The sequence below is a fragment of the Hydra vulgaris genome, chromosome 07, assembly GCF_038396675.1.
Source record: "Hydra vulgaris chromosome 07, alternate assembly HydraT2T_AEP".
Classification (NCBI taxonomy): domain Eukaryota; kingdom Metazoa; phylum Cnidaria; class Hydrozoa; order Anthoathecata; family Hydridae; genus Hydra; species Hydra vulgaris.
In genome coordinates this window covers 37616910-37642865 of record NC_088926.1, presented here as the reverse complement: position 1 = coordinate 37642865, position 25956 = coordinate 37616910, and the positions used below count along the sequence as shown (strand labels likewise).

Below are 25956 nucleotides of genomic sequence, written 5' to 3'. Positions count from 1 at the left end.
AAAAATCATACTTATTATGTTATTATTATTTGATTTTTTTATGCAATTATTCAATTTCACTTCTATTGTCTAGTAAGCTTTTTGACATTTGTTTTGATTTTAATATACGCACAAAAGCCTCTCTTTCAAAATTAGCCAATCAGATTGCGCATATCTCTGCCTATTCTGAGCCTGTATAGGGTTTCAAAATATGCAAACGGGGAAGCAAAAGATAAAGTTCAAACAAGTAGTAGAACGTGTTCAAAACTTTGATATTTATAACTAGTATCGAGGTATTTAAAAAATAATTATTTCCCCTTTAGCTAGTCTAACTCCTTGGTTTTAAAAACTTAATTATACATTTTTTTTGGTTATTTAGGAATATAGACATCAAATTTTATTAAATAATCTAAGTCCATAAAACTTTTTTATGTGTTTATTAAAATTTTTAAAATCTATTAAAAGGTTGTGCGCGTCACGCGCGTAATTATGGATTTAGTGAACTACGCAAACTAAAATGTACAAAATACACAAAAATACTTTTGAAGTTTATATATTTACAATATAAAAATATAAATACCATTTTTTTTCTTATTTAGCAGTAATAAACAACAACATTTGAGTGAAAATATACAGTCACGTGTCAGTTTTCAATGTCACATGAAGTTGGGCATGAAGACTATCACAAATAAAAGTTTTCAATGTCACATGATAAAAATCGAACAACTTTATATGCTTTTTGATGAATAAAATGATGGTAAAGAAATAGCTGAGCGATTTTTTTTCTTCATGTCTTCTTTAAATTTATACTTCATCAGCTCCATACATGCACGTGCATCTTCACTTGAATCATGACCAGCTTCTAAAAAAACAACAAAAATAAAAATAAAAAAAATACACAATGGTATTACAAGATACAACTTAATAATCATAAATAAACAAGTGATTTGAAAACTTATTTGTATGTTATATATTATTTATATAGAAAGGATAGAGCGGTGAAAAAAGTCAGTAAGTTTCTAGCTATTAGTGACATAATTTCTACAACAGTTCAGTTTCCTAAAACCCGAAACTTAACTTACGACAACCCCCATGAGCATTTCTTTTAATCCTGCAAACGAATAAAGCATTGAACTGTATTATTACAGCTTACTTGCTTTTAACAATAACTTATATTATAAACAGTTTATGCAAGTATGAATACTAGGGTGGAGTGAATTTTAGTTTTTTTTACAATTCGTTTAGCCTGGGTGTGCAAAAGTTGTCTATTCATTTCAGAAATACTCTGAAAAAATATCAATGCTCTAGGAAATTATCTTGAGGTGCCTCAAGACCTTTAAAATTTTAATGGGTCCTTAATATTATGTAAAAAAAAGTTTTTCAAAAGTATGTCATGTTGGGTCTCAAAAGAAGCAAAATTTTATAAAAATTTCAAAAATAACAATTATTAAAAAAAAAATTGTTATTTTATAGTTTATTGCAGAAAAAATGACCTTTTAAATTAAAAATGAAAAAAGTTTATTTTTTTTAATTATAATTTCAAAAAAATCTTTTTTTTTACATAATATTAGGGACCCATTAAAATTTTAAAGGTCTTGAGGCACCTCAAGATAATTTCCTAGAGCATTGATATTTTTCCAGAGTATTTCTGAAATGAATAGACAACTTTTGCACACCCAGGCTAAACGAATTGTAAAAAAAACTAAAATTCACTCCACCCTAATGAATACTATAGTCATTTTTGTTAACTGAATCTTTTAAAACAGATGTTATTAACAAACAAAATTTAAAATAAATCTACCTCCATTTTGAATAATTTTTTGAAGATGATCAGCCATTAGATTTCGCAAAGCTCTCTTGAAAGGGTGTCCAAGACGATGAGGGAAAACTATAGAAGTATCAACAACTTTTTTATGTATCATCTAAATATAATTTGAATGATTTATTTTTTTTACCAATTTTTTTATGAATACAATAAAATATAAATAAAATATAAATATGGGAATTAGTAGACAACATAATACAACACAACTTGTTTTTAAGAAAACACGATTGTTTTAAAGACAACAATTATTTTGAAGAAAAAACAACTTTTTTATAAACAAAAAAGTTATTTCATAAACACAACTGTTTTTAAAAAAAAACACCACTTTTTAATAAAAACTAGCTCACTCACAAATAAGGCTGCAAATAAATATATTAGAAGTTAACAGAAAAAAATAGAAAGAGCTTTAGGGCAAGATTGACAGAAGACTTAAAAAAGATGTCCAAGGAAAAAAACTAGTAAAATAAAAGTTTTTCAGCATAAAAGTTACAACATAAGGATGCAACTTAGCAGGATGTCCAGTCACACCAGTGACTGGGGATTCACTTAGTGGATCTTGTGTAAAAGAGAGATAATGTAATTAGAAGAATCAGTCCAAATATGACAACAGTATTCCATACAGGGACGAATAAAAAATTTATAGATGTAGAGAATGGTATTAGGAGTGAGAAAATGGTGAGCACAATAAAAAGAGGCAACCTCAACATATGCTAACATTGCAATGGATATGTATATAAGGCTTCCGTGAGAAGTCAGCACTAAAAGATAATCTGAGAGTAGAAGAACCAGTAAAAGTGCCATTCATCAAGATTAAGGAACAATATTGCAATAATTATTATTAGTAAACAGTTTTATTTGGATTAAAATCACCAGTCACTTTGAGCCTCCTACAGCCCCCCTGCAGAAGAGAGGTCACATTTGAAATTATATCATCTGGAGATGAAACAGACAAATTGAAATTAGTCTCACAAAAAGCAGTTTTGCAATAGGTAAGAATCAATAGTTGAAAAATTACTTCAAAGACTACAAATATTTGTTAAGAATAGATTAAAACAATTTACTTTACTCATGTTGTTAATAATTTGAGAGCTTGACTCAATCATAGACACCTTAGGAAAAAGCTTCATTCAGTAGTTGCTGACACTCTAAACAAAAAGCTATGTAGTTGCTTCAGTCCAACTAATCAACACAAGTAACAAGATTCCTAATGTGGTCTCTAACTAATAGTGACATGCACAACATAATAGCGCTAATACACAAGAAAAAACCCATGAGTAGAATCAAAAACATTAATTATCCCTGGCAGGAATTAATGTAACACAGATTTACAGCTACGCCAGCCTAATAGATGAAGAAGGTTGAATAAATTGTGCAACAGATAAGTGCAACATAATTTCTCAGCTCTAATAAAATGTGACATTAAAAGAAATAAAACTAATGGTTGTTGCTTTGCATAACTCTTGTAAATGCTATGTTATAAATGCAAACATAATAATGTAATTGCAGACATAATGTACATGTTAAATTAACTTTACTTATTTTAACCAAGTATGATACAATATAAATTATACATTAATGTTTATTGTTACAATAAATTATACATTATTGTTTATTGTTAATAAATAGAATCATAAATTTTATTTATGCGTATCCGAGATATTAGGTTCTAGAGACTTATACAGCTCTTACATAAGTAAATCTTTTAAAGAAATAAAAGTTTTTTAGAAGTTTGTTATCTTATTCATTATTTTTCTCATCATAATTTTTTGATTGTACTGAATTAAATTAATAGTTTTAAACCATTAAAGTAATTGAGGAATTTTACTAAATTTAATGAATTTTTAAAAAACCATAATAATATAAAATGTTGTTTATTTTTTAATCCAGAATGTTTTTTAATTCAGAACGTTTTTATTATTTATTTACTGTATTTAACTTTATTTATTTGTTATATTAAATGGTTTATTTAGGGATTAGACCAGCAGAGTGTACATATATTGACTGACTTGAATAGGTAAAACATGCAAGTAGCGCTGCAACATCAACCAAGGATTTTGGTTTGGGCAAACAATCTATCTCTCTCTCTTTATATATATATATATATATATATATATATATATATATATATATATATATATATATATATATATATATATATATATATATATATATATATATATATATATATGCATATATTACTATAGTTTACGGCTAAGAAAATGTGTTTGCAGTAAAAAATGGCTCTTCGCTTGTTTGTGGTTTTGCTGACAAAATTAAGGTTAGATTATGTCAAAACGCATTAATTTAATTGTTGGAAGTAGTTAAATTTAAAAAACCACAAAAAACGCAAATAAAAGACTAGAATGTTTTTATTTTATTTTTCAAAAATAAAAACATTCTGAAAGTTCTTCTTTTTTTTTTAACTGTAAAACATGCGCAGAGTGTTGCTACATCGACTACCTTATAGCCTGACTCGCAACAGAGTGCTGCTTCATTGACTGAGGGTTTGTTTGGGGCAGGCAGTCAATCAAATAATTAAAAAAAAAAAAAAATTTTTCCGGTCTTTGAAATAAAAAACTTAAAACTGACATTTTATGGTAAAAACTTAAAGACAACCATGCAAGAGTATATATATATATATGTAACATATTTTTTTAAATATCTTCACTTCCAACAAAGCAACCATTATTAGAGTTGGAAGTTACTGTAAGAGAAAAGTTGAAGTTTATAAAGCGAGATAACAATTAACAGACAACTTAAAAGATTGCAAATTATATGAATCAGGAAAACAAGATGAAGGGATTGAATTCCAAAGAACTGATGTGACAATGGTTGAAGGTTGGCTGCAAGAGTAAGTCCAACTATGTTTACAATGCACCTTGTAAAAGTTGTAAAATTTAATCCTCGATTAAGGGTAGATGACTCATCAAGTATATTATTGTTCATAAATATAGGAAGATTTAGATTGTTGAACAATTTCAAAAGTTCATCAGCCACCAAGAGCCCCATGTAGCTGTAGCAGAAGTGAGATCCTTTTCAAGCACAAATGCACTCCTCCAAGCAATCAGAGAATGTAGACTTTTTATCAAGACAAGAATAAATGGTAGTATCGTCAGCAAATAATGCCACCCTAGATGTGGCAATTTCTGGGAGATTGTTAATGTAAATTAAAAAAGTATAGAGCCAAGGATTTAACTTTTTGTTCTTATGTTACAGGAAATGAAGAAGAGTTTCGAAAAAGATTGAAACCCATATTGATGATCAGCAAGTAAGTTATTAGATTCAAGATAAGAGATTAAGCCCTTATTAAAGACTCAAAAACTTATATTATGATAGGAAGAAGACTAATGGGACAGTAGCTAAATGAGTCATATCACTCTCCAGAATTTTTGAAAATAGGGATAACAGATTCTGCTTTCCAGCAGGCTGGAAAACAAGACTCTGATAAGCACTTGTTAAATAGTTTTGAATGTATAGACAACAGCTCCAGAGAACACTTCTGCAAAACTATAAATGGTATGTTTCCGGACCACAAGCTGTAGAAGAGTCTAAGCAGGAAATCACTTTAGATACAGAAGCTGGAGTGATATGTCAAATAATGGATCAACCTTTTTGTTGGCTATATCAGGTAGGATGTGATTGGTGGAATCAAGAAATGAAATTGATAAAAAGTTTTTTTTGCAAACAATTCAGCTTTGTCCTTAGGTGAGGTAACAAAATCTAAACCATGCAAGAGAGGTGAAATTTGTCCTTGTTATAGACACTGTTAAAGATTCTCCAGAAGTACATTTGTTAACAGAAAGAATAGAGATTTTTACCCAAGGACACCATGAAGAAAATCACAGAAAGAGTCTCGATCAGCCTTAAGGTAGTTGTAAGATGTATGATGAATGGGGATTCTGATGATGATGAAAAATGACATAATAGTTTTAGAGAGATCAAACCATGATCAGGAGCACCTAAGGGTGAATGAAAGAGTCAAATAGAGAAGGTAAATGATTCGAATTGTCTAGAAAACAAGTTAGAAGTTGACTATTTGTGTTAGAGATTGAGAAAGACAAAGGTTGTGGGCCTTAACACCTGCAGAGTCATTGACACTAGAACCAAGCCAATCAGTGAGAACTTGGTGATAATGATGGTTTTTTTTGGGATAGTTTTTGATACTTTAGTCATTTTTTAAATTGGTTAAAGAACTTGACTCAAGGCACAGATAGTACTCAGTACGCTATCTAATAGTCCAAGCAGTTGCCTCATTACTATTAATAAACCCTAGGCCGTAACAAAGAGCTTCAAATTTGACTGCAACAATGCATACCAAAAGTACAAATAGGGACATTATCCATGTGCAACATGGCACTGTTAGTACTCTGATACTTTATAGCTTTTGATGGAATCAGCCTCTCTGAGAGCTACCACAGAGTTCTGGAAACTATATCACTATAGTATCACTTACGGGGACAGATTTTACAAAAAAAAAAAAAAAAAGGATAACACTCAGTGTTACTTTAACTGCTATAATCAATAAACATTCTAAATAACAAATATGGCTATAATTAAACAAGTATTCCAAAATCAAGTCCAAACTTGAAACCAGTAGACATTGTAGCATAAAATAAAGTACATGCTAATGCCATAATAATAGTAAATGTATGTACTGAACAGATGCCATAAAATGGGTGATTTTATTAACCAACATTACAACATCTTGCCATCCCAAACATCTCGCCATCCCAAATGATACTTTTCCTCCATTTAAAATTAATCAAAAAGTTATTTATATACTAGTAAAAAAACACATTTCATTTTTTATCTTGTTTGCTTTGCTCCCACGACTGACTTAATTATTTTTCAGGCAAAATATTACTTTAGTAATGTTTAAAAGTAAAATATTACTATAGTAATGTTAAACTATGTTACCATGTTAATAAAATGTTTATAAACTAAACTATTGCTTATTTTTTGACTAAAGAAATGAATGTAGTAAATATTTCTATTATAAAATTATCATTTATTAAACTATAACCTACACATTATTTACTTAATTATAATAATTTACTTAATTATAACTTACACATTATTCTAAAAATTACATTGTTATCATGTAATACACAAATGAATGAAACAAATATTTCTAATAAAACGTACCTTAAGTGCAAATAAATCACTTTCAAGACTGTGACCTAAAAGAATTGTATCTTTATGTAAAATATCTAATAAGATATCTTGTATGTCTTCTAAAGTTGTTGTTATATTTTGTAGATGTTCTTTAGTTACTCCAGAAAACCTTTAAAAACAAAATTTTTTTTGAAGAATGTAAACTAAAAAAAATTTAACTATGTATATGTAGGTACTAATAAAATAATATAATTTTTTTTACATAGAATATTTACAACCAAACCTACTGTTAAATTTACTATTTAATAATTAATTAAATGTATTATTTAATAATTTTTTTTCAGTTACAGTTTTACATATATTTATATTTATATACATATAGATATATAAATGAATGTATTTTTTAAATATTTTACTCATCTCACTTAATTATAATTGAAACATAAACTTATATATAACATATTAAACATATAATTTTATATATAACATTAAACATATATTTTTATACATAATATATAAAACATATAATTTTATATACATTTTGTATACAATATATCGTCAGCCAAGACGATATATTGTATACAAAATTTTTTGTGTTTCCCACTGTTCCAAAAAAAGGCTTCCCACCCAAACCTTCTGACCCAGAGAAACCCTTTTGAGGGATGATAGTATGTACCTAGAGGATCCAAAAAATATTTAACTCAATATCACTGATTGGCGTCCGAGAGAGAAAATTGCATTTAAAGTTTATGCTATAAATGAAAAGGTTCAAAGAAAATAAAATCAGTTGTATTAAAAAAAATTTCTGTATCAAGTCAAAGTAACTCTACATACATAAAAAACAATGCAATTAAATTCACTATCAACAAAAAAAACGAAAAATCTTTTTAAATTTTTTTTCTGGAGTTAAGCGAACAAAGCCTTCAGAGTTTTGTAGCGCAACACAAACATAAAAGTCGCGTAAAATTCTGGGAAAAGACATGTATGTTTCTTTTACATTTGTGTTTTTTAAATTTGTATTTATTTAAAACAAAAAACATAGTTTTTCATGACAAAATGCCTAATAAGGCAAAGACTCATGAAAAAAACCTAAAATGTATCTGCTTTCTTTGTTTCAAAAAGGCTTCTAGAGCACTGACTGACAATATGAAACACAGATCACAGGTTATTTTACAGAAACAGATTGATTTTCAAGACCCAAGAGTCCCTCTTGGTGTATGTGAGGCCTGTAGATCATCACTTAGAAGATGTGATGAAGGTCAGAAGGTTACTTTGCCAGAACTTCACAACTTTAATTCAATCAGTCTAAAAACACTGACCAGAACTTCAACCTGTGATTGCAAGATTTGCTCAACTGCAAGACTATCTGGGAAAATAAGCCTACTTTTTTTGAAAACTCATCCAACCCAGGACCAGCCAAGGTTACAAAAGCTCAAAATCCTGTAGAGTAAAGATGTGGAAAATTAAATTTGTAAAGACTTTCTGCCAGAATGTTCTACTATTTTTTAAAATATTTTTAAAAATTGTTTTATTCTTGAGACTAGATTTATTGGACACATACACCAAATGTTGACCATAGACACACACCCGATTGATTATTGAATATTTATTGATAATAAACAGGAAAAACACAAAATGTGGACATACAGCCTCTTGGTTCTTGGCTGACAATATATTAAACTTATGACCATTTATAATAAAACAAAACTTAAAAGCTATTAAAAAATTTTGAACAACTTGACTATACATTTATTTTTAACTTGACTATACATTTGTTTTTAACTTCCATATAAGAAATAAGACTATTAAAAAAATATCAGCTTTTATCTTTAGAAGAACTTGACATGATAAAAAGTCATGAATTACACTAATTGGAAAAATTTTAAATAAAAAACTTGAAGAAAATAACAAATAAGATTTATACTTCTACCCCAATCTACCACTTCTACTCTGATCTACTACGCTGATCTAACACTTAGATTACAATCATATTATTGTGTATGCATGTTATATTATTGCTTATGTTAAGAAAACATAAAAATAAATAAAATTTTAATTTTAAACTAATTTTGAAATTATCAGGAAACATAAACAAACACATGTAAGTTTTTTTTTATACTATATTTATATACTATTTTTATATCTATAGGTAATAAATTTAAATCTTAATTACTAACCTTGTATTATAATCAACAATTGGGTTGGTTGGTTTAACATACAAATCAATCATTGGTTGAAGTTGAAAGTCAACTATTGTTAACCGAGTTAGCTCCAAACCTTGAGTTGTATAGCACTAAAATATAAATGAATAAATAAAAGTGAAAAATTACTTTCACTTTATTTTATTTGCTAATATATATAAAACTTTCAACATCCTACTTAAACTTACCTAAAGTCTTACTATCTTAAAGACTATGTAACTAAAGACCTCACTTATTTCTAACCATTCAAATATTTTATGTAAGAATGTATGTATACAGGATGTATATGGGAATGTATATATACAGGAATCTATGTATACAGGGTGGCCATTCAAATTCAAAAACGAAATTTCTAGATTTTTCTTTTTCATGATTTTTCATAAATTTCAATAATCATAAATTTCCATGATAAACTAATTATGGGTAAAATATCCAATGCTTGGCATACACTTAGTCATTGTCACTTAGTCACTAAAAAACATGCACACCAAAACTAATTGCTAGGAAGTTCCGAAACCATGTCTGAAAAAACTAAGTTGTATGCATTATAACTAACAAAAATTTGACAATTGTAACTTTAAAAATAAATGGCACAAGATCTTTTTTCAGATTTAGATTTGTAGAAGTAGCAAAGATAAGAGTGCATGGTGAGCACCAATCTCTAAATAAGAATTTCTATTCATAATCTGTTTATTAGATCAATTTATGAACTAATATTTAACAATTATATGCACACTTAGAATAATGGCTAACGTAACTTTACTTTTCTATTTCTGAATAACAAATTACTATTACCTTTTTTTTTGTGTGTGTGTGTGTGTGCAAGAGATATAAATCTTTGTTTTAATGATTAAAGTGCTAAAAACTGGTATATTATTAAAACTGATATAAAAATTGGTATATTCTAAAAATATCTTACTCCTGGAAAGAAATATATGGTCTTAAAAATAGTGTTTATTGTAGCTATTTAAAACTTTCTTAAATCCAACAAAGCGAAGCAGGCTGTTCTCAATGCATTTAAAAAGTGAAAAAAAAAGTTTAAAAAATTTAATGAAATCAGAAATTCAATTCAGAAAAGCACAAGTAATCACATGAGTTATTTATCTCCTAAAGTTATTTATCTCCTAAAGTTATAGTACTATAAAGTTGTAGTACTATAGTTTAGTGATCCTTATTTTAAATTTTTTAAATTACTTATTAGTTTTAATTATTAAGAAGCAAATTAAAATTTTTGAATCCTGAGTTATCAGAGGTTTCTAATAAAGCTGTTTCTTATGTTATTATATCCACCTCCAACAGTAGTTTAGAGGAAACTATTTTTTATATCTTTGATACCCACATGACATACAAAGTGATGCTAAAAACAAAAAGTGATGGTTACAAACTTTGTACAAAAATATATACAAGAAAGTCAAACTACTACATTCTAAAAAAAATAAAAACTTTTAAGATATGAAATGATTAAAACTTGAATTGACCCAAATCAATGCCTTTAAATCTCTATTTTTACAACTGCATTATCCAGCTGTTAAATAAGTGTTTGCTTTTCTTTTACTTTTCCCCTAATATCCCTCAGAGTCTAAATATCCCATAGAGTCTAAATTTTCTGCTTGAATGCTGAAACATTAAACTTCATTATTTAGGATAACAATACACAATTGAATATCATTCTTTCTCATTCTCACATCACCAATTTCTTCAGCAATGAGCTTTCTTTTTTTATGGTTTTTAGTAGAAACATTATTCCTTTTATTTTCATTCAAATATCGCACATATCAAAAATGAGCTAACTTTTTGTTAATTCAGTAGTGTTACGATGCTGCGAAAGCCTGCTTTTGTTGCATTTATATGGCTATAAACAGTGCCCTTACTGTCCAATGAGATTTTGCATGTTCTCTAAAAAAGCTCTTAGTCAACACTGCAACCTTCAATAGAAGTGAGATAAAGTGTCAACAACCTTCAATAGCAGTGAGATAAAGTGTCAACAACCTTCAATAGCAGTGAGATCAAGTGTCAACAACCTTCAATAGCAGTGAGATAAAGTGTCAACAACCTTCAACAGCAGTGAGATAAAGTGTCAACAACCTTCAACAGCAGTGAGATAAAGTGAAAACTAGGATAAAGACTTTCCTTTACAATTCAACATATTTGTTCCCATTCAAATAATGCAAATTCAAATAATTCAAATTAGTTTTTGTAAACAATATTATTTTGGGAAAGACATACTGCATTGTGCCTTACCATACTACATTGTGCTACTACGATTTAAATTTTTTACGTTTGGGCTTTTTGTGTTAGCTGAGGCATTTCTAGTTTAAAAGTGAATCTTTTTTTAAAAAGTAATTTTTTACAATCGGATGCCTATCATGATGTTAATTAGATCATGTCAATATGTTCAGAACTTTTATTGGGATGCTATAATTAGGCAGTTCGTCAACTATAATTTATAAGTTCCTTTTATCTTTACCCAGAATTCAATTGGGGGGTTTATATCAGAGTTTTCCTAAGTGTCCTAAGTTCTTAACTGAAGCAGGTTATATGGGATTAAATATTACCAATGGCAAGGGGACCTGAACTGAGTATATTATAATTGATTGATTGATACAAATTCAAATAAAAATTTATAAATGAATTTTGATTATTTATTTAACTGATATTTTGAATACTTAAATATGAACTTCTAAACTTATTCTTATAAAAAAGGCCTGGCCTAACTGATTGCAATAAAATGATAATCTATAACTTGCACAGCAATATCTTTTTTAAAAAGGTCTTAGACTAGATATACTAGTAGTTTTCTTTGCAAATATCTTAAAAATATAACAAAAAAAAATCATAGAAAAAAATAAAGACCATTTTTAAAAAGCTCCATGAATATTCCATGACTACCAATAAAAAATTAGAAATTCCATGATCAAATGAAATTCCATAACATTTCCATGATTTCCATGACCAGTAACCACCCTGTTTATAACATTTGTTATAAACTATATATAACTACATTACTTTTTTTATTAAATTCACCTCCATAAAGCTTGAGAGTTGATTACTAAAGTCATACATACATTTACAAATGTGTTCTGAGTGTGTGGTCACTCTCAGAACATTTGAAGCTGGTAATTGTTATTTAAAGTAGGCGATTGCCTTTATTAATGATAGTAACTAAGCATAATGATGATAATTTTTTATAGTCAGGAGAGGGAACAGCAACCATTAATCGCCCAAATCAGTATTTTGTTGAAAGTAAAAGATTTCTATAAGATTTTTATAAGAGGCTTCTCATTTTTATTTATTTATCTTTTTTGAACTTATTTTGCAGCTGAGAATCACATACCTTGCAGCTGAGAATCACATACCTTGCAGCTGAGAATCACATACCTTGCAGCTGAGAATCACATACCTTGCAGCTGAGAATCACATACCTTGCAGCTGAGAATCACATACCTTGTTAAATAAGATTGCTGCGTGTTTGTGCTGCGTGCATTTTATATTGTTGAAAATGATTTCAGAGTAATTGAGATGAAATTGAATGAAGATTTAAATTCTATATCTTTATTTTTTTTTTTATCTCTTTATTATGATAGCAATGATTTAATAATAAACTTGCAAAAAGGAAAAACTGAAAGTATGGTATTTTGGAATTTTAAAAAATGTAAATAAACTTAGAGAGCTTAAACTTATAACTAAAAAACGTTTTAAAAATATATTTATATATTTAACTATTTATATTTCTAAATACATAATTATAAATATATTCCAAGATATTTATAATGCTCTGTTTTAATCTCTGCTTTGAATTTAAATGAGCATACAAAATGGCCTTTTTCTAATATAAGATTAATGAATTGTTTAATACTACATTTAACTAAGAAACCATCTTTAACTGTCTACTTTAAGTGTCTATCCTTAGCAGTACCACTACTAACTTACTATGTTATTTTTACTTATATTTCTCAAAAACTCAAATTCAAAAGCTAAAATCCTTAGAAGAGCTCATGTCTTATGTCATTAGGAGCCCATAGCACCATCAAGTGAGATGCAAATTTAAAGGTGAAAAAAGGATGTATAACAAGGTAAGACACCATTCATTCATTAAGATCCATGAATGTTTAACTGGAAATACATGTATCAACTTTTAAAAGTACTTTTCATGAGTTAATCATTCTAAGACAATGTAAAACAACAATCTCAAATTAAAATGTCAAATTAAAAAAATTTAGATTAAAAACAAAACACTACACAATTTTTTTTTTGTTTTTATTCTTCTTTTAATCATCTTCTTTATTTTTTAGTATTTTTGATATTTAAACAGATTTCAAAAAGAATGTCACAATTAAGGATAATGTTTAATTTCATGGAAATACTTGAAAAAAAAATTTGATGTTTTGTTGCACATGTCATATGTGTATAAAAAGTATGTAAATTGTAGGAAAAAAAAAAAAATTACCATTTCACAATCCAATGCTAAAACCTTTTGTTTTGCGTCCACATTCATGCAATTTCGTGTTGAAATAAACTCATTGAGAGGAGTCATTTTATCGCAAACATGAAGCTTTAAAATCAAAATAAACATTTATTTTAACAATCAAAAAAAAAATCTTTAAAAACAACTGCTAAATATTGCTTACTCTTGAAAAAGAACATGGTTTTCCACTTTCACTGGATTGACAACATGAGTACTGGGTACTAAATAGACCTTTCTCTTAAAAAGTAAAAAAAAAAAAAGATTAATACAAACATAGCTGTTTTAAGAACTCAAGTTGGTTCCACCAACTAACTGTGCTATTCTATAGATAACATAATCTATCTAAATAACAAATAACATAATCTATCTATATACAACACTGGGAGACAATTTGAAAAAGAACTTCTGTTGACTTTTTATACAAATTTTCACTTAAAAATGGTGAGCTGATTCTAAATTTAAGTTTTTTTTTTAGTACATCAAGTTTTTTTTCTCTAAAGCTCAAGTTAACATACAGTTACACATATTAGATGTTTAGATGGTTAAATTGAGTTTATTAGTTTCATAGTTACACATAAATCTTCTATTTTTTTCCAATCTACTAATCAATTGTTTCCAGTGCTATAAATTTCAAAAATCTGGACTAATGTCTTTGATGGTCTCAAAATTTGGTAGCTTATCAAAGATGAACAGTTTACTGGAACTATGCCAGATCTTTAGAGAATTGATTAGTTGTTATTTAAAGATGCCATCAAGAATTATATTGGAAATCTGTATGTTTGTGTTCTATCTGAACCTCTGGCGCAGTGTTTGAAATGATTAAGTTTGTTTTGATACAGTGTGAGCTCATTAACTAGACACTCCAACTATTAAACCTATGCTCACTCTTATCTCTAGTATTGTGTTGGGTGTAATATTTTTGCTAACACATTTCCAAAATATTATGCATGGTGGTTTAAGTTGCTGTTTGCAGGAAGTAGCTCCTTTTAATTACACCAGGTCAGGTCAGGTTCAGGATCATCGCAATCATCCTGCTACTGGTACTATGTAACCCAGTACTACCTGCCCTATGCCCTGCTGCCTTGTAGAGTGTGCTTTTTCAGGCAAAGGCTAGGAGAAACAAACTCCGACTTAAAAATCCCCTGCCTTGGGGCTCTTGGTTGAGTAAAGGCTAGAGATTGTGTCTTGATAAAAATATTCATCTTGGGCAAATGTTAACTGCATCCAGCTACTCCCTTGTAGAAGGCCTCCTAGGCAAAGACTTTAGGGGTAAGAAGAATAATTCTGTTGACCAGCTTCGAACCCCTTCTTCATCTATTAGGCTGGCCAAGAAGTAAATCTGTGTTACATTGTTTCCTGCCTAGGATGATGAATTCTGGATCTTCTTGACTCTTCTTATAGGTTTTTGCTTGTGCCTCCTTGATAGTGGCTATGCAACTCTTACTGTTATCTCCTAATAAGGGTACAGCTCTAAAACTCAGCTTTATGGTTCTGAGGCCAGCTTGTAGTGAGGTTTCCTAAACTCTTTGGTAGCTCTTAGAGAGGCTGATTCCATCAACAGCTGCAAAATATCAGAGTATTAACAGTGCCATGTTGTACATGGATGGTGTCCTTATTAATGCTTTTGGTGCGCATTGTCAAGGCTGCATTGGGAGCCCTATGTTACGACTTAGGGTTATTTATCAGGACTGAGAAAATTGCATAGCTCATTGCTTGGGAGGCTGTGTTCTATCTATGAATGAGTCAAGTTCTCTTTAAACTTAAATTATGCCGAAAAGAAAACCAAAATATTAAACATAAAAAACCATACCCACCACTTAATTGTTTTAATATATCTTTTACTAATATTCGTGGTCTGCAAAGCAACTTTCCATCAGTTGAACATTACCTCCTGCAAAATTCACCTGACTTGCTTGTTCTTAGTGAGATTAATTTAAATTCTGCTATTCTTTCTTCTGATCTCAATGTTGATGGGTACTATCCTTTGATTCGCAACTATCCAATAGTCACATGCTTGGCTTTGGAGTATACATACCAATCAATTCAATTATTTTTTGTGAAATCAGGTTCAAATCCTTTGACCATTCTTTTATGTACTTCCACTTAGCACCTCTTCACTCTATCACCTTTCTCTTTGTTCTTTATCGTTCTCCTTCTTTCCAAAACTGAACTCTTTTAGCTTAATTTCTGATCAAATTGACCATGCTCTCTCTCTTTACACCTATGCCAATATTGTTGTTATTGGTGACTTTAATGCTCATCACATCATCATCATGAATGGCTAGGCTCTAACACCACTGACCCTGATGGCACTAAAGCTTGTAACTTCTGCATTTCTCAATCTCTTACTCAGATAGTTAACATTGTGACTCGTTTTCCTGACAACCCTAATCATTTACCTTCACCCCTTGATTTATGTCTTGTTTCTGATCCTAGCTTGTTTTCAGTTTCCCTTTTTTCTCCCTTAAGAGGTTCTGACCATGCAATGATCTCTTTAAGTTTTTTATCTTGTACTTCCTTTTCGGACTCATCTTATTGCACTACTTACTACTACCCTAAAACTGACTGAGACTCTTTTTGTGATTTCCTTCCATTCCAATTCAACAGATTAACCCATTGTCAGACATTCAAATCACTCGAGCTTCTGTTGCTAAAGTCATACCTCGATTAAACTCTTTTACAGCTTGTGATCCAAACAACATTCCTGTCACAGTCTTTCAAAATTGCTCTCCAGAAAAATCTTTAATTCTCTCTAAACTATTTAATAACTGCTTTCCTGAGCCTAGTTTTCCTACCTGCTGGAAAATGACATCTGTTGCTCCAATTTTCAAAAATTTGGTGAACATTATGACCCCTATAATTATTGTCCGATCAGTCTTCTTTCTGTTATTAGCAAAGTCTTTGAGTCTTTGTTAAACAAATTTCTCACATCTCATCTTGATCACATCCATCTTGATCACATCCATCTTGATCACATCCATCCTGTCAGACAGTCAATACAGTTTTCGATCCTTTTGCTCTATGACTTGCTCTATGGCTATAAAGTTTAGCATGCTGGTCTTCTCCATAAGCTTGTTTCATAAGGTGTATAATTTGGGAAAGCGTTTGAGATTATCAAACTGTTTTTTTTAACCGCTTTATTAAAGTCATCCTTGAAGGCCAACACTCTTTTGTTTCAAGTAACTTCTGGGGTACCTCAAGGTTATAACCTTGGTCCTGTTTTGTTCCTTATCTCTATTAATGATCATCCTGACAACCTTACATCTAAAGTAGCTCTTTTTGCTGATGACTTAATTTATACTCCTGTCTTGACAAAAAGTCTTCTCTTTTCAAATGCTTAGAACAGGTAGCCGATCTTGAATCTGATCTCACTTCTGTAACAGATTGGGGCTCACAGTGGCTTGTAAATTTGGGCTCACAGTGACTTGTAACTCCAACAAAACTCAGTTATTTACTGCAAACAACTATCACAGTACTGTTGACATTCCTATATTAATGAATAGCAACCCTCTCACTGAGTCCTCTTCTTTATGTCTGCTTGGATTATCGTTTACTACTGACCTTTCATGGATGCCATATATACAATCAATTGCTAAACTAGCATCTGCTAAGGTTGCTTTTCTTTATCATGCTCACAATTTTCTCTCTCCTGATTCCATTATCTACCTCTACAAATCTCTTATTCATCCCTGTATGGAATACATCCCTGTTGTCATATTTGGGCTGGTTCTTCTAATGATGCTCTTTCTTTTCTAGACAACCAGCTATCTACTTAAGTTAACAAATAATAAGTCTGGAGCAACTACTGAACTACTTAATCTTGATCACAAAATCCCTCATATGAACATTATCCCTCATATGAACATTATCCCTCATATGAACATTATCCCTCATATGAACATTATCACTCATATGAACATTATCCCTCATATGAACATTATCCCTCATATGAACATTATCCCTCATATGAACATTATCACTCATATGAACATTATCCCTCATATGAACATTATCCCTCATATGAACATTATCACTCATATGAACATTATCCCTCATATGAACATTATCCCTCATATGAACATTATCCCTCATATGAACATTATCACTCATATGAACATTATCCCTCATATGAACATTATCCCTCATATGAACATTATCACTCATATGAACATTATCACTCATATGAACATTATCACTCATATGAACATTATCACTCATATGAACATTATCCCTCATATGAACATTATCCCTCATATGAACATTATCCCTCATATGAACATTATCACTCATATGAACATTATCACTCATATGAACATTATCACTCATATGAACATTATCACTCATATGAACATTATCCCTCATATGAACATTATCACTCATATGAACATTATCACTCATATGAACATTATCCCTCATATGAACATTATCCCTCATATGAACATTATCACTCATATGAACATTATCACTCATATGAACATTATCACTCATATGAACATTATCACTCATATGAACATTATCACTCATATGAACATTATCACTCATATGAACATTATCACTCATATGAACATTATCCCTCATATGAACATTATCCCTCATATGAACATTATCCCTCATATGAACATTATCACTCATATGAACATTATCACTCATATGAACATTATCACTCATATGAACATTATCACTCATATGAACATTATCCCTCATATGAACATTATCACTCATATGAACATTATCACTCATATGAACATTATCCCTCATATGAACATTATCCCTCATATGAACATTATCACTCATATGAACATTATCACTCATATGAACATTATCCCTCATATGAACATTATCCCTCATATGAACATTATCACTCATATGAACATTATCACTCATATGAACATTATCACTAATATTCAGAACTTGAAAGACAAAATAAATCAACACATACAGAGACTTTTTTCAACTTATTTATTTTAAATTATTCAACCAATGTTAAATAGAAATTTAACAAGACTTATGAATTCAAATAACTAAAGAATAGAATATAGAATGAATGGAAGAAGATGGGTCAATGTTTCATTTGATGTAAATAATTTTTATTCATCCATTCATCCATCCATTCATCCATACAAATTAATGAAGCCTGTTATTATTGTGCTTTTATCATTAAAGACGATGACGCTGATCACAATAGGTCAGCCAAACGCTGGTCAGCCAAATACTGCTAAAATATAATTAAACCATAATTTTTAAAAGTTTATAGGCTGCTATTTTATTAAATTCAACTGGTGTTTTTTTTTTTTTTTCAATCTGATCATCAAAACAGGTTATCACCAGAGGTGGAAAAAGTAACAAAAAACACCAGAAGTGGAAAAAGAAAAAAGTGAAATTTTACTCAAATACGTTAAACATTAATTGGTCGAAAAGTTTACTCAAGTAAAAGTAAAAAGCAACTCAATACAAATGTTACTTTTTGCCATTTTCAAGTAACAAACCTGTTGAATAAGAAAACATAAACAAGGTGATTTATTCTTTTCTGCATATCTTTTCATTTATTATATTTAACTAATATTTTTAGGTGTGAGTTTATTAATACATACAATATAATATTAAAATAAGGCATTATTTAATACTTATTTTATCAGTTTAAGCATGCTTTTTTTTTCCTTCTTGCCATATTTGCAGAAACATATGGAATTGGCAAATTTATTATTATACTTTATAAAGTTATACATATTGTGTATATATGAAAAAAAAAGCTTTGAATATATAACTTATTACTTAAATACAAGGAGCATCTAAAAGGAACATTTTTAAAATAAAGCCAACATTTGTGTAACTAGGATATATGATTCCTTGAAAATAACAAGTTATTTTTTATGCTTTTCCATACTTTGTATAAAAAGTAAACATAGTAAATATTCTTTTTAAATTTTCTTTTAAAACTCTAAAAGAAAGATTAAAATTCTAAACGTAGGCGAGGCGAGTTTTTAACTTCACTTTAAACATTAATGAAAATTATAAGGAAACAATTTTTATAAAACACGGAACTTGTAAATACTTGTGTCTAAAAAAAAAAAAAAAAAATGAATTAAGTTTTTATTTCCAACTGTGAAATCTCAAGTTCTTGAATGATATTTTTAAGTGAGGAATTGCTCAGTGCTGGAATTATTTACTTATTGCAAAGACATTTAATAATAAAATTGTTTAAATTCCATTCCTCAAGAAAACAAAAAGAGTTACAACTACCAGCATTATTATTTACTATTATTATTTACTATTATTATTTATTATTTATTATTATTTACTAATTTTTATAAACAAAATAATTAAATAATACTTTTTATGAAATTAAATACTAATACGTAATTAATTTTTTTATTCAGTAATGTATATAATTTAAAATGTAGCAAAGTGCAATACTTTGAAAATATATACTTAAGTAAAAGTGAAAATACACATTTAAAAAAATACTTAAAAAGTAAAAATTGATGAAAAAAATACTTAAATACAGTAACATAAGTAAATGTAAATTGTTATTTTTCACCTATGGTTAACACCAAAAAGGTTGTAAAAAAGTGCTTTAAATATTCTATAATGTCATATTTAAATATAAAAATATAAAAATAAAAATTAGAGAGTGTTGGTAAGTTTCAGAAAATTGCTTACACTAATAATAGCTAGAGGTGCATTATCAAAGATTAAAAGAAAATTACACACCACATGCGTTCAGAGAGTTATAATGTATGACAGGGAAACAATGTGCGATAAATGTTAATGATATTTATTGAAATGAGATGAGATGGTGAGATAGATGTACGGTGTGACTGTGGTGTGAAAAAATTAGTGAGGTGAGGAGTGAGGTGATAAGAGAAGATTGATGTTTTGGACATGTAGAATGTAAAATGTAGATGACTGAATAAAATGTTTAAAAGAAAAAAATCAAGCATCTATATTTTCGATAAAAATTATTTTTTTAATTATTTTTTTAATTTTTGAAGCGTCAAGCGATTAAAGAGTTGTAATAAGCAACTTTTTTTTCTGAACAAGTTGGAAATCTAAAAAAGTTGGAAATCTAAAAAAGTTGGAAATCTAAAAAAGTTGGAAATCTAAAAAAGTTGGAAATCTAAAAAAGTTGGAAATCTAAAAAAGTTGGAAATCTAAAAAAGTTGGAAATCTAAAAAAGTTGGAAATCTAAAAAAGTTGGAAATCTAAAAAAGTTGGAAATCTAAAAAAGTGGCAAAAAATGACAAAAACTGTATTAATTAGTTTTTTAGAATAATACTTCAGTGTTAGTAATAAGGTCATCAATAATAACAAAGATAACTTGTAAAAAAGTGGTAGAAGGCTTTAAAACATGTGGTGACAGCCATAAGTCCAAGACAGAAAGTTATAAAGCCACATATTTTGAAGCCAAGACAAAAACTAACATCACTTCAGATCTTCTCCATTTTTGTTTTGTCAAATGGTGTGTATATAATGGTATTTATTATATTACAGTATGTAGTAATCCTTATGTATTTGCATACATAAGGATTAACAACACTTACATACATAAGGATTAACAACACTTAGAAGCATACTTGTTGACTAATTATATTAAACTGGTAAGCAAACATGCACATAGTTGAATGTATGCTTAATAACAAATTTTTTTGAATGAATGTTACCTTTAACTCTTCTCAGTTTACCCCAATGAAAGTTACATTCTTCCTTTGTGATATATTTTCCTTTGACATTCATAAAATAATCTTTTCCACATCGACAACATAGTCTTTTTAAAGCTTCAAAAAAAAATTTATATTAAATAAGAATACTTTAACTTTTAAGACTCTCTCTCTTTATATATATATATATATATATATATATATATATATATATATATATATATATATATATATATATATATATATATATATATATATATATATATATATATATATATATATATATATATATATGTATATATATATATATATATATATATATATATATATATATATATATATATATATATATATATATATATATATATATATATATATATATATATGTATATATGTATATACCACCCTTAGAATTAGGGTTGGCATTCAGCAATGCCGACCTAACTGCCAACCTAAAAGTGTTTGAGGTCAGCAAAAAATTGCCGACCTTGTTTCAATGTTTTATGGTTAGAACTTAATATCAAATAATTTTTCCCGACCTCATGCCAACCTCTAAAAGATTGAGGTTGGCAAATTATTGCCGACCTTATTTTTCCTAATTACGAGGGTTGATATATATATATATATATATATATATATATATATATATATATATATATATATATATATATATATATATATATATTTAAACAACTTTAAAATGTATTCTACAAAATAGAGTACTCAATGTTCTTAAAAGAACAGATCAATTATAAATTAGTAGAAAATCACAGCATTTCTGATGAGTCTTTATTGATAAAACACAGTGTTAAATGAAAAAAAATTTTGTTAAGTGATTTTCTACTAATTTATATATATATATATATATATATATATATATATATATATATTATATATATATATATATACTTATTAATATTTCATTAGCCATTAAAGCTGTTACAAAACTACAAATTTTAATGGAACTTTAATGACGTTTTTAATAAAAGATGTACTTTTTTTGTGTTAAATAATTTGAAATGGTTTGCAAACCTTAATTTAAAAGGGTTTTTGCAAATGCCAATATACACTTTATCTTTGTATTCACAATTATTTGAGCTTACAGTGGATTGGTATATGATGCAGCTAGATAAGAATTGATTGAAATAGATCAATTGACAACTTTTTAATTGACAATTATTCTAATTGTGCTCTTGCTAAATATTGTGTCCAATTTTAGTTAAACATTTTTATTAAACAGAGGATTAAATTTTGTCAGTGATTAATTTTCGACTCTGGTTTCAAGTTTTTACTTTTAGTAAAATCATGATTCTTAGAATCTGATCCTTTTAGATGTATTCTGTTTCTTTTAATGCATCTGATCCTTTTAGGTGTATAATGATCTTAGCATCTTCATTAAGTAAGACAAATTTATAAGAAATGAGTTCATTTAATGATATGCAGATAATCAAAACCTGATATTTAGTGAAAGAAAATTTAAAATAATTGGTGTACAAAACTTATTTCATCAGGTTTATAATAAGGTTGGGATGAAGTGATAATTAACAAATTTATTCTTGCAATTCTTAGAGATACTGAGATCATTACTTTTAAAAATGCTTTTTTGTTTGCTTAATTTGCTAGCCGCTTTAATTCATTAAAATAACTAAACTGTCATTTTGATAAACTATTTTGAAAAATAATTATACAATGATGTATTAACTTTCTTCGAGCTTTGTTTGGTGGCATGTTTAGACACCTTGTGCCAGTTATTTAAAACCAACGCCATTGTGTTTTTGAGTCGTTGTTTCAAATGCGTCCTGCCTATGAAATCCTGCACTAATTTGATGAGTCTTTCAGTCCTGTCATTAACAACTGGTATTTGATGCTCACTGGACACAAATTTCTTAAAGGAATCATAAAGCGCCAAAACAAGTTGTGTTCATATTAAAAAGAATGATTAAAAAAAAATGTTTGTGGAGAATTTTTTAAGTAAAACAAAATAACAAAGATATACAAAAAAAACTTTGTTGTTTTACTTGAAGCTTGCCATCTCCATGTTAGCCAGTCCTTCAAAGTCTTTAAAATATATGCCGCAATCTACAGACTTTATAATTTATTCGAGTGCATTTAATTCCAAAGAGTTTTTAGTATTTAGTAAATAACATTATTGTAGAATTTCAATAAGAAATCTGAAAATTCTTTTTTATTATCAAATAATAAAAAAAATTTTTATTATGATTTTAGATTACTAAAGCATTTGTTAAGTTACTTATTATTATATAAAAGTTTTTTTTTTCATCATAAATTTCTGTAGAATTTCTTTAGTTATTTTATTTTCTAAATTTCGCAAAGTTTGCATTAACAGTTTTTCAGGAGGAAAAACAGTGGAAGATCACTATATAATCTGTTTCATCCTGAACAGTCTGAATTTCATCACTGAGCTGCTTGTTTTAATTTCTGGTCATTTGCATTGCTAACAATTAGAATGAGTCAGCCATGAACCTTACTTCATGGTGTACATCAGGTTGTAGAAACCTGAAGTTTAGTAAATCTGCTCCAAGATAAAAAGCAATATTTGTTTTAAAAGACGTTTTGTAGAACTTCCTTGTTTCTGTTGAAAGATTGTAAAAGAATGTTCCAGGAGCAAATTCAGGTCTGTTTCAATCCAATTTTTCAATGCTATCAAGTCTATTTACAAGATTTTTAATCTTAGACTTGATCTTGATATTTTTTGTATAAAGGTTCACTGGGTTCCTTGTTTCACTGGTTTCCTAGGTTTCTCTCTGTATTTCTGTCATGACATGGTGATTGCAGTTTGTATACCATATACTATACCTGCACAATAACCAAAGAATCATACCAGGAAGGAAGGGTGTAAACATGCCACAAACTAAGTAACTCTTGCTTTCCATAATTGAGAACTTATATTCCATAACAAATTATTTTTAAAAACATTTAAAAACAATGCAGTTGTATTAAAAAATGTAAAAATCATGAAATTCATCAAAATTACAATAATTAAGTAACCATTCTGTCAGAATTAGTGAATTGGACCATGTGCATCAATTTAATTTGATTATATTACAAAAAAATTGAATAATAATCTATATTCTTACAAAATATTTAAAAGTTTCAAATATAAAATGTAAAAATATCCCGCAATCTCTTCACAATTTATATGATTTTTTTGTTTTAAAACACTTACTTCAGCAAAACAATGTCTTAGAGGTCAGGTATTTTTATGGTGTTAATTGGGATAAGGAGAATTGCCGTAGAGCACATAGTTGTTTTCAGAAAAAAACTTTTCTGGGACACCTTAATGTGGCACCATTAAATCAAGGAAAATTATAAAAAATTTATTTATTAAGTATATATATATACATATATATGCTATATATATAATAAAAATAACTTTAGAAAAAATAATAATAAATGCATTATAAACAATTTAAAAAAAATTAAATGTTTACAGTTTCGTGGTATTGGAGAATAGTCTTTTATTATTGCCATTTTATCATTATTTGGGTCAATCAATGGATATTTATTTTCCCATAATTGGCCATCACTCAGTAAATAATCTTGTAAATATGTATAGAATGTATCCTCTAAAACAAATTTAAAATAATTTCTAAAAAAAATGGATACCTTGTTATAAAAAAATTGTAGTCATCATTATAAAATACCAGCAATAATAAAACAAAGAAACAAAAATTTAATTCAGTGAACAAAAAAAGTCAACCATTTAATTCAATTGGCTCTGCTGATAACCTTCTTTGACTTATGTCTGTAACTTTAGCTGTGGATCCAGCAATTACCAGTGCTGGTGAGACAGGTTTAATTATCTTTTTCGGTAACGCAGTAGAAATTTTTTGATTTAACTTTTGATAACCAGTAATTGAAGAAGTCATTAGGCGACTAGTTTCTGTTTTAGAAATATTTAAGTTTTCTTCAGTATCAAGTGGAACATAGGCAGGCAATGATCGAATTTTTTTAACAATGTTTGCACAAAGATTTAAATACATTTGTTTTCGATTGCTACGTTGATAGGCAGTTGCTTCCTCAGCAAAACCCTATACACACAAAAATTTCTAAATATAACTATAGATTCTTTCAAGAAAAATGTTTAATTTAAAAAATAAATATGGCTAGAAATAAATGTAGTTAAAAACAAGAAATTATGAAAATCAACATCAATAAATATGAGAATACTTAAATAAACAAAAAAACATTAAAAAAAAAAAATAATAAGAAACTTCCTAATGTAATATAAGTTCTTCATATCTAGATGTACCTGCCTAACACCAAACTCTCAGTTGATGTATGTACTGAAGGTCCCAAAGACTATTTCAATATGACATTATCAGTGTGCGTTAAATGCTGCATTTATTGACATATACATATATTTATATATAAATATATATATATATATATATATATATATATATATATATATATATATATATATATACATATATATATATAATATATGTGTATATATATATATATATATATATATATATATATATATATATATATATATATATATATATTTATATCATAGGTGGAAAAAGTAACAAAATTTTGTACTCAAATAAAAGTACTGTTACTTGAATGAAATTTTACTCAAGTACAAGTAAATGTTAATGATCGTAAAGTTTACTCAAGTACAAGTAAAAGTTGTAAAGTTTACTCAACTAAAAGTAAGTATAGTAAACTCAGAGTAAATGTTAC

At 28.1% G+C, this 25956-nt stretch overlaps 1 protein-coding gene across 2 annotated transcripts in view; it reads right to left on the bottom strand.

The window, feature by feature from the left end:
• Positions 1 to 516: 516 nt before the first annotated feature.
• The window catches only part of LOC100206526 (RNA exonuclease 1 homolog), a 49965-nt gene continuing 24525 nt past the window's right edge, over positions 517 to 25956 (bottom strand). For both annotated transcript variants that reach the window (XM_065801797.1, XM_065801796.1), the window contains 9 exons: positions 24965 to 25295; positions 24696 to 24830; positions 21247 to 21360; positions 13749 to 13822; positions 13568 to 13672; positions 9097 to 9212; positions 6950 to 7088; positions 1781 to 1901; positions 517 to 841 (listed from right to left, as the gene is read on the bottom strand). In XM_065801797.1, coding sequence (XP_065657869.1) covers positions 708 to 841; positions 1781 to 1901; positions 6950 to 7088; positions 9097 to 9212; positions 13568 to 13672; positions 13749 to 13822; positions 21247 to 21360; positions 24696 to 24830; positions 24965 to 25295 — 1269 coding nt within the window. In that variant the 3' untranslated portion in view covers positions 517 to 707. The remainder of the gene's footprint in view (positions 842 to 1780; positions 1902 to 6949; positions 7089 to 9096; positions 9213 to 13567; positions 13673 to 13748; positions 13823 to 21246; positions 21361 to 24695; positions 24831 to 24964; positions 25296 to 25956) is intronic.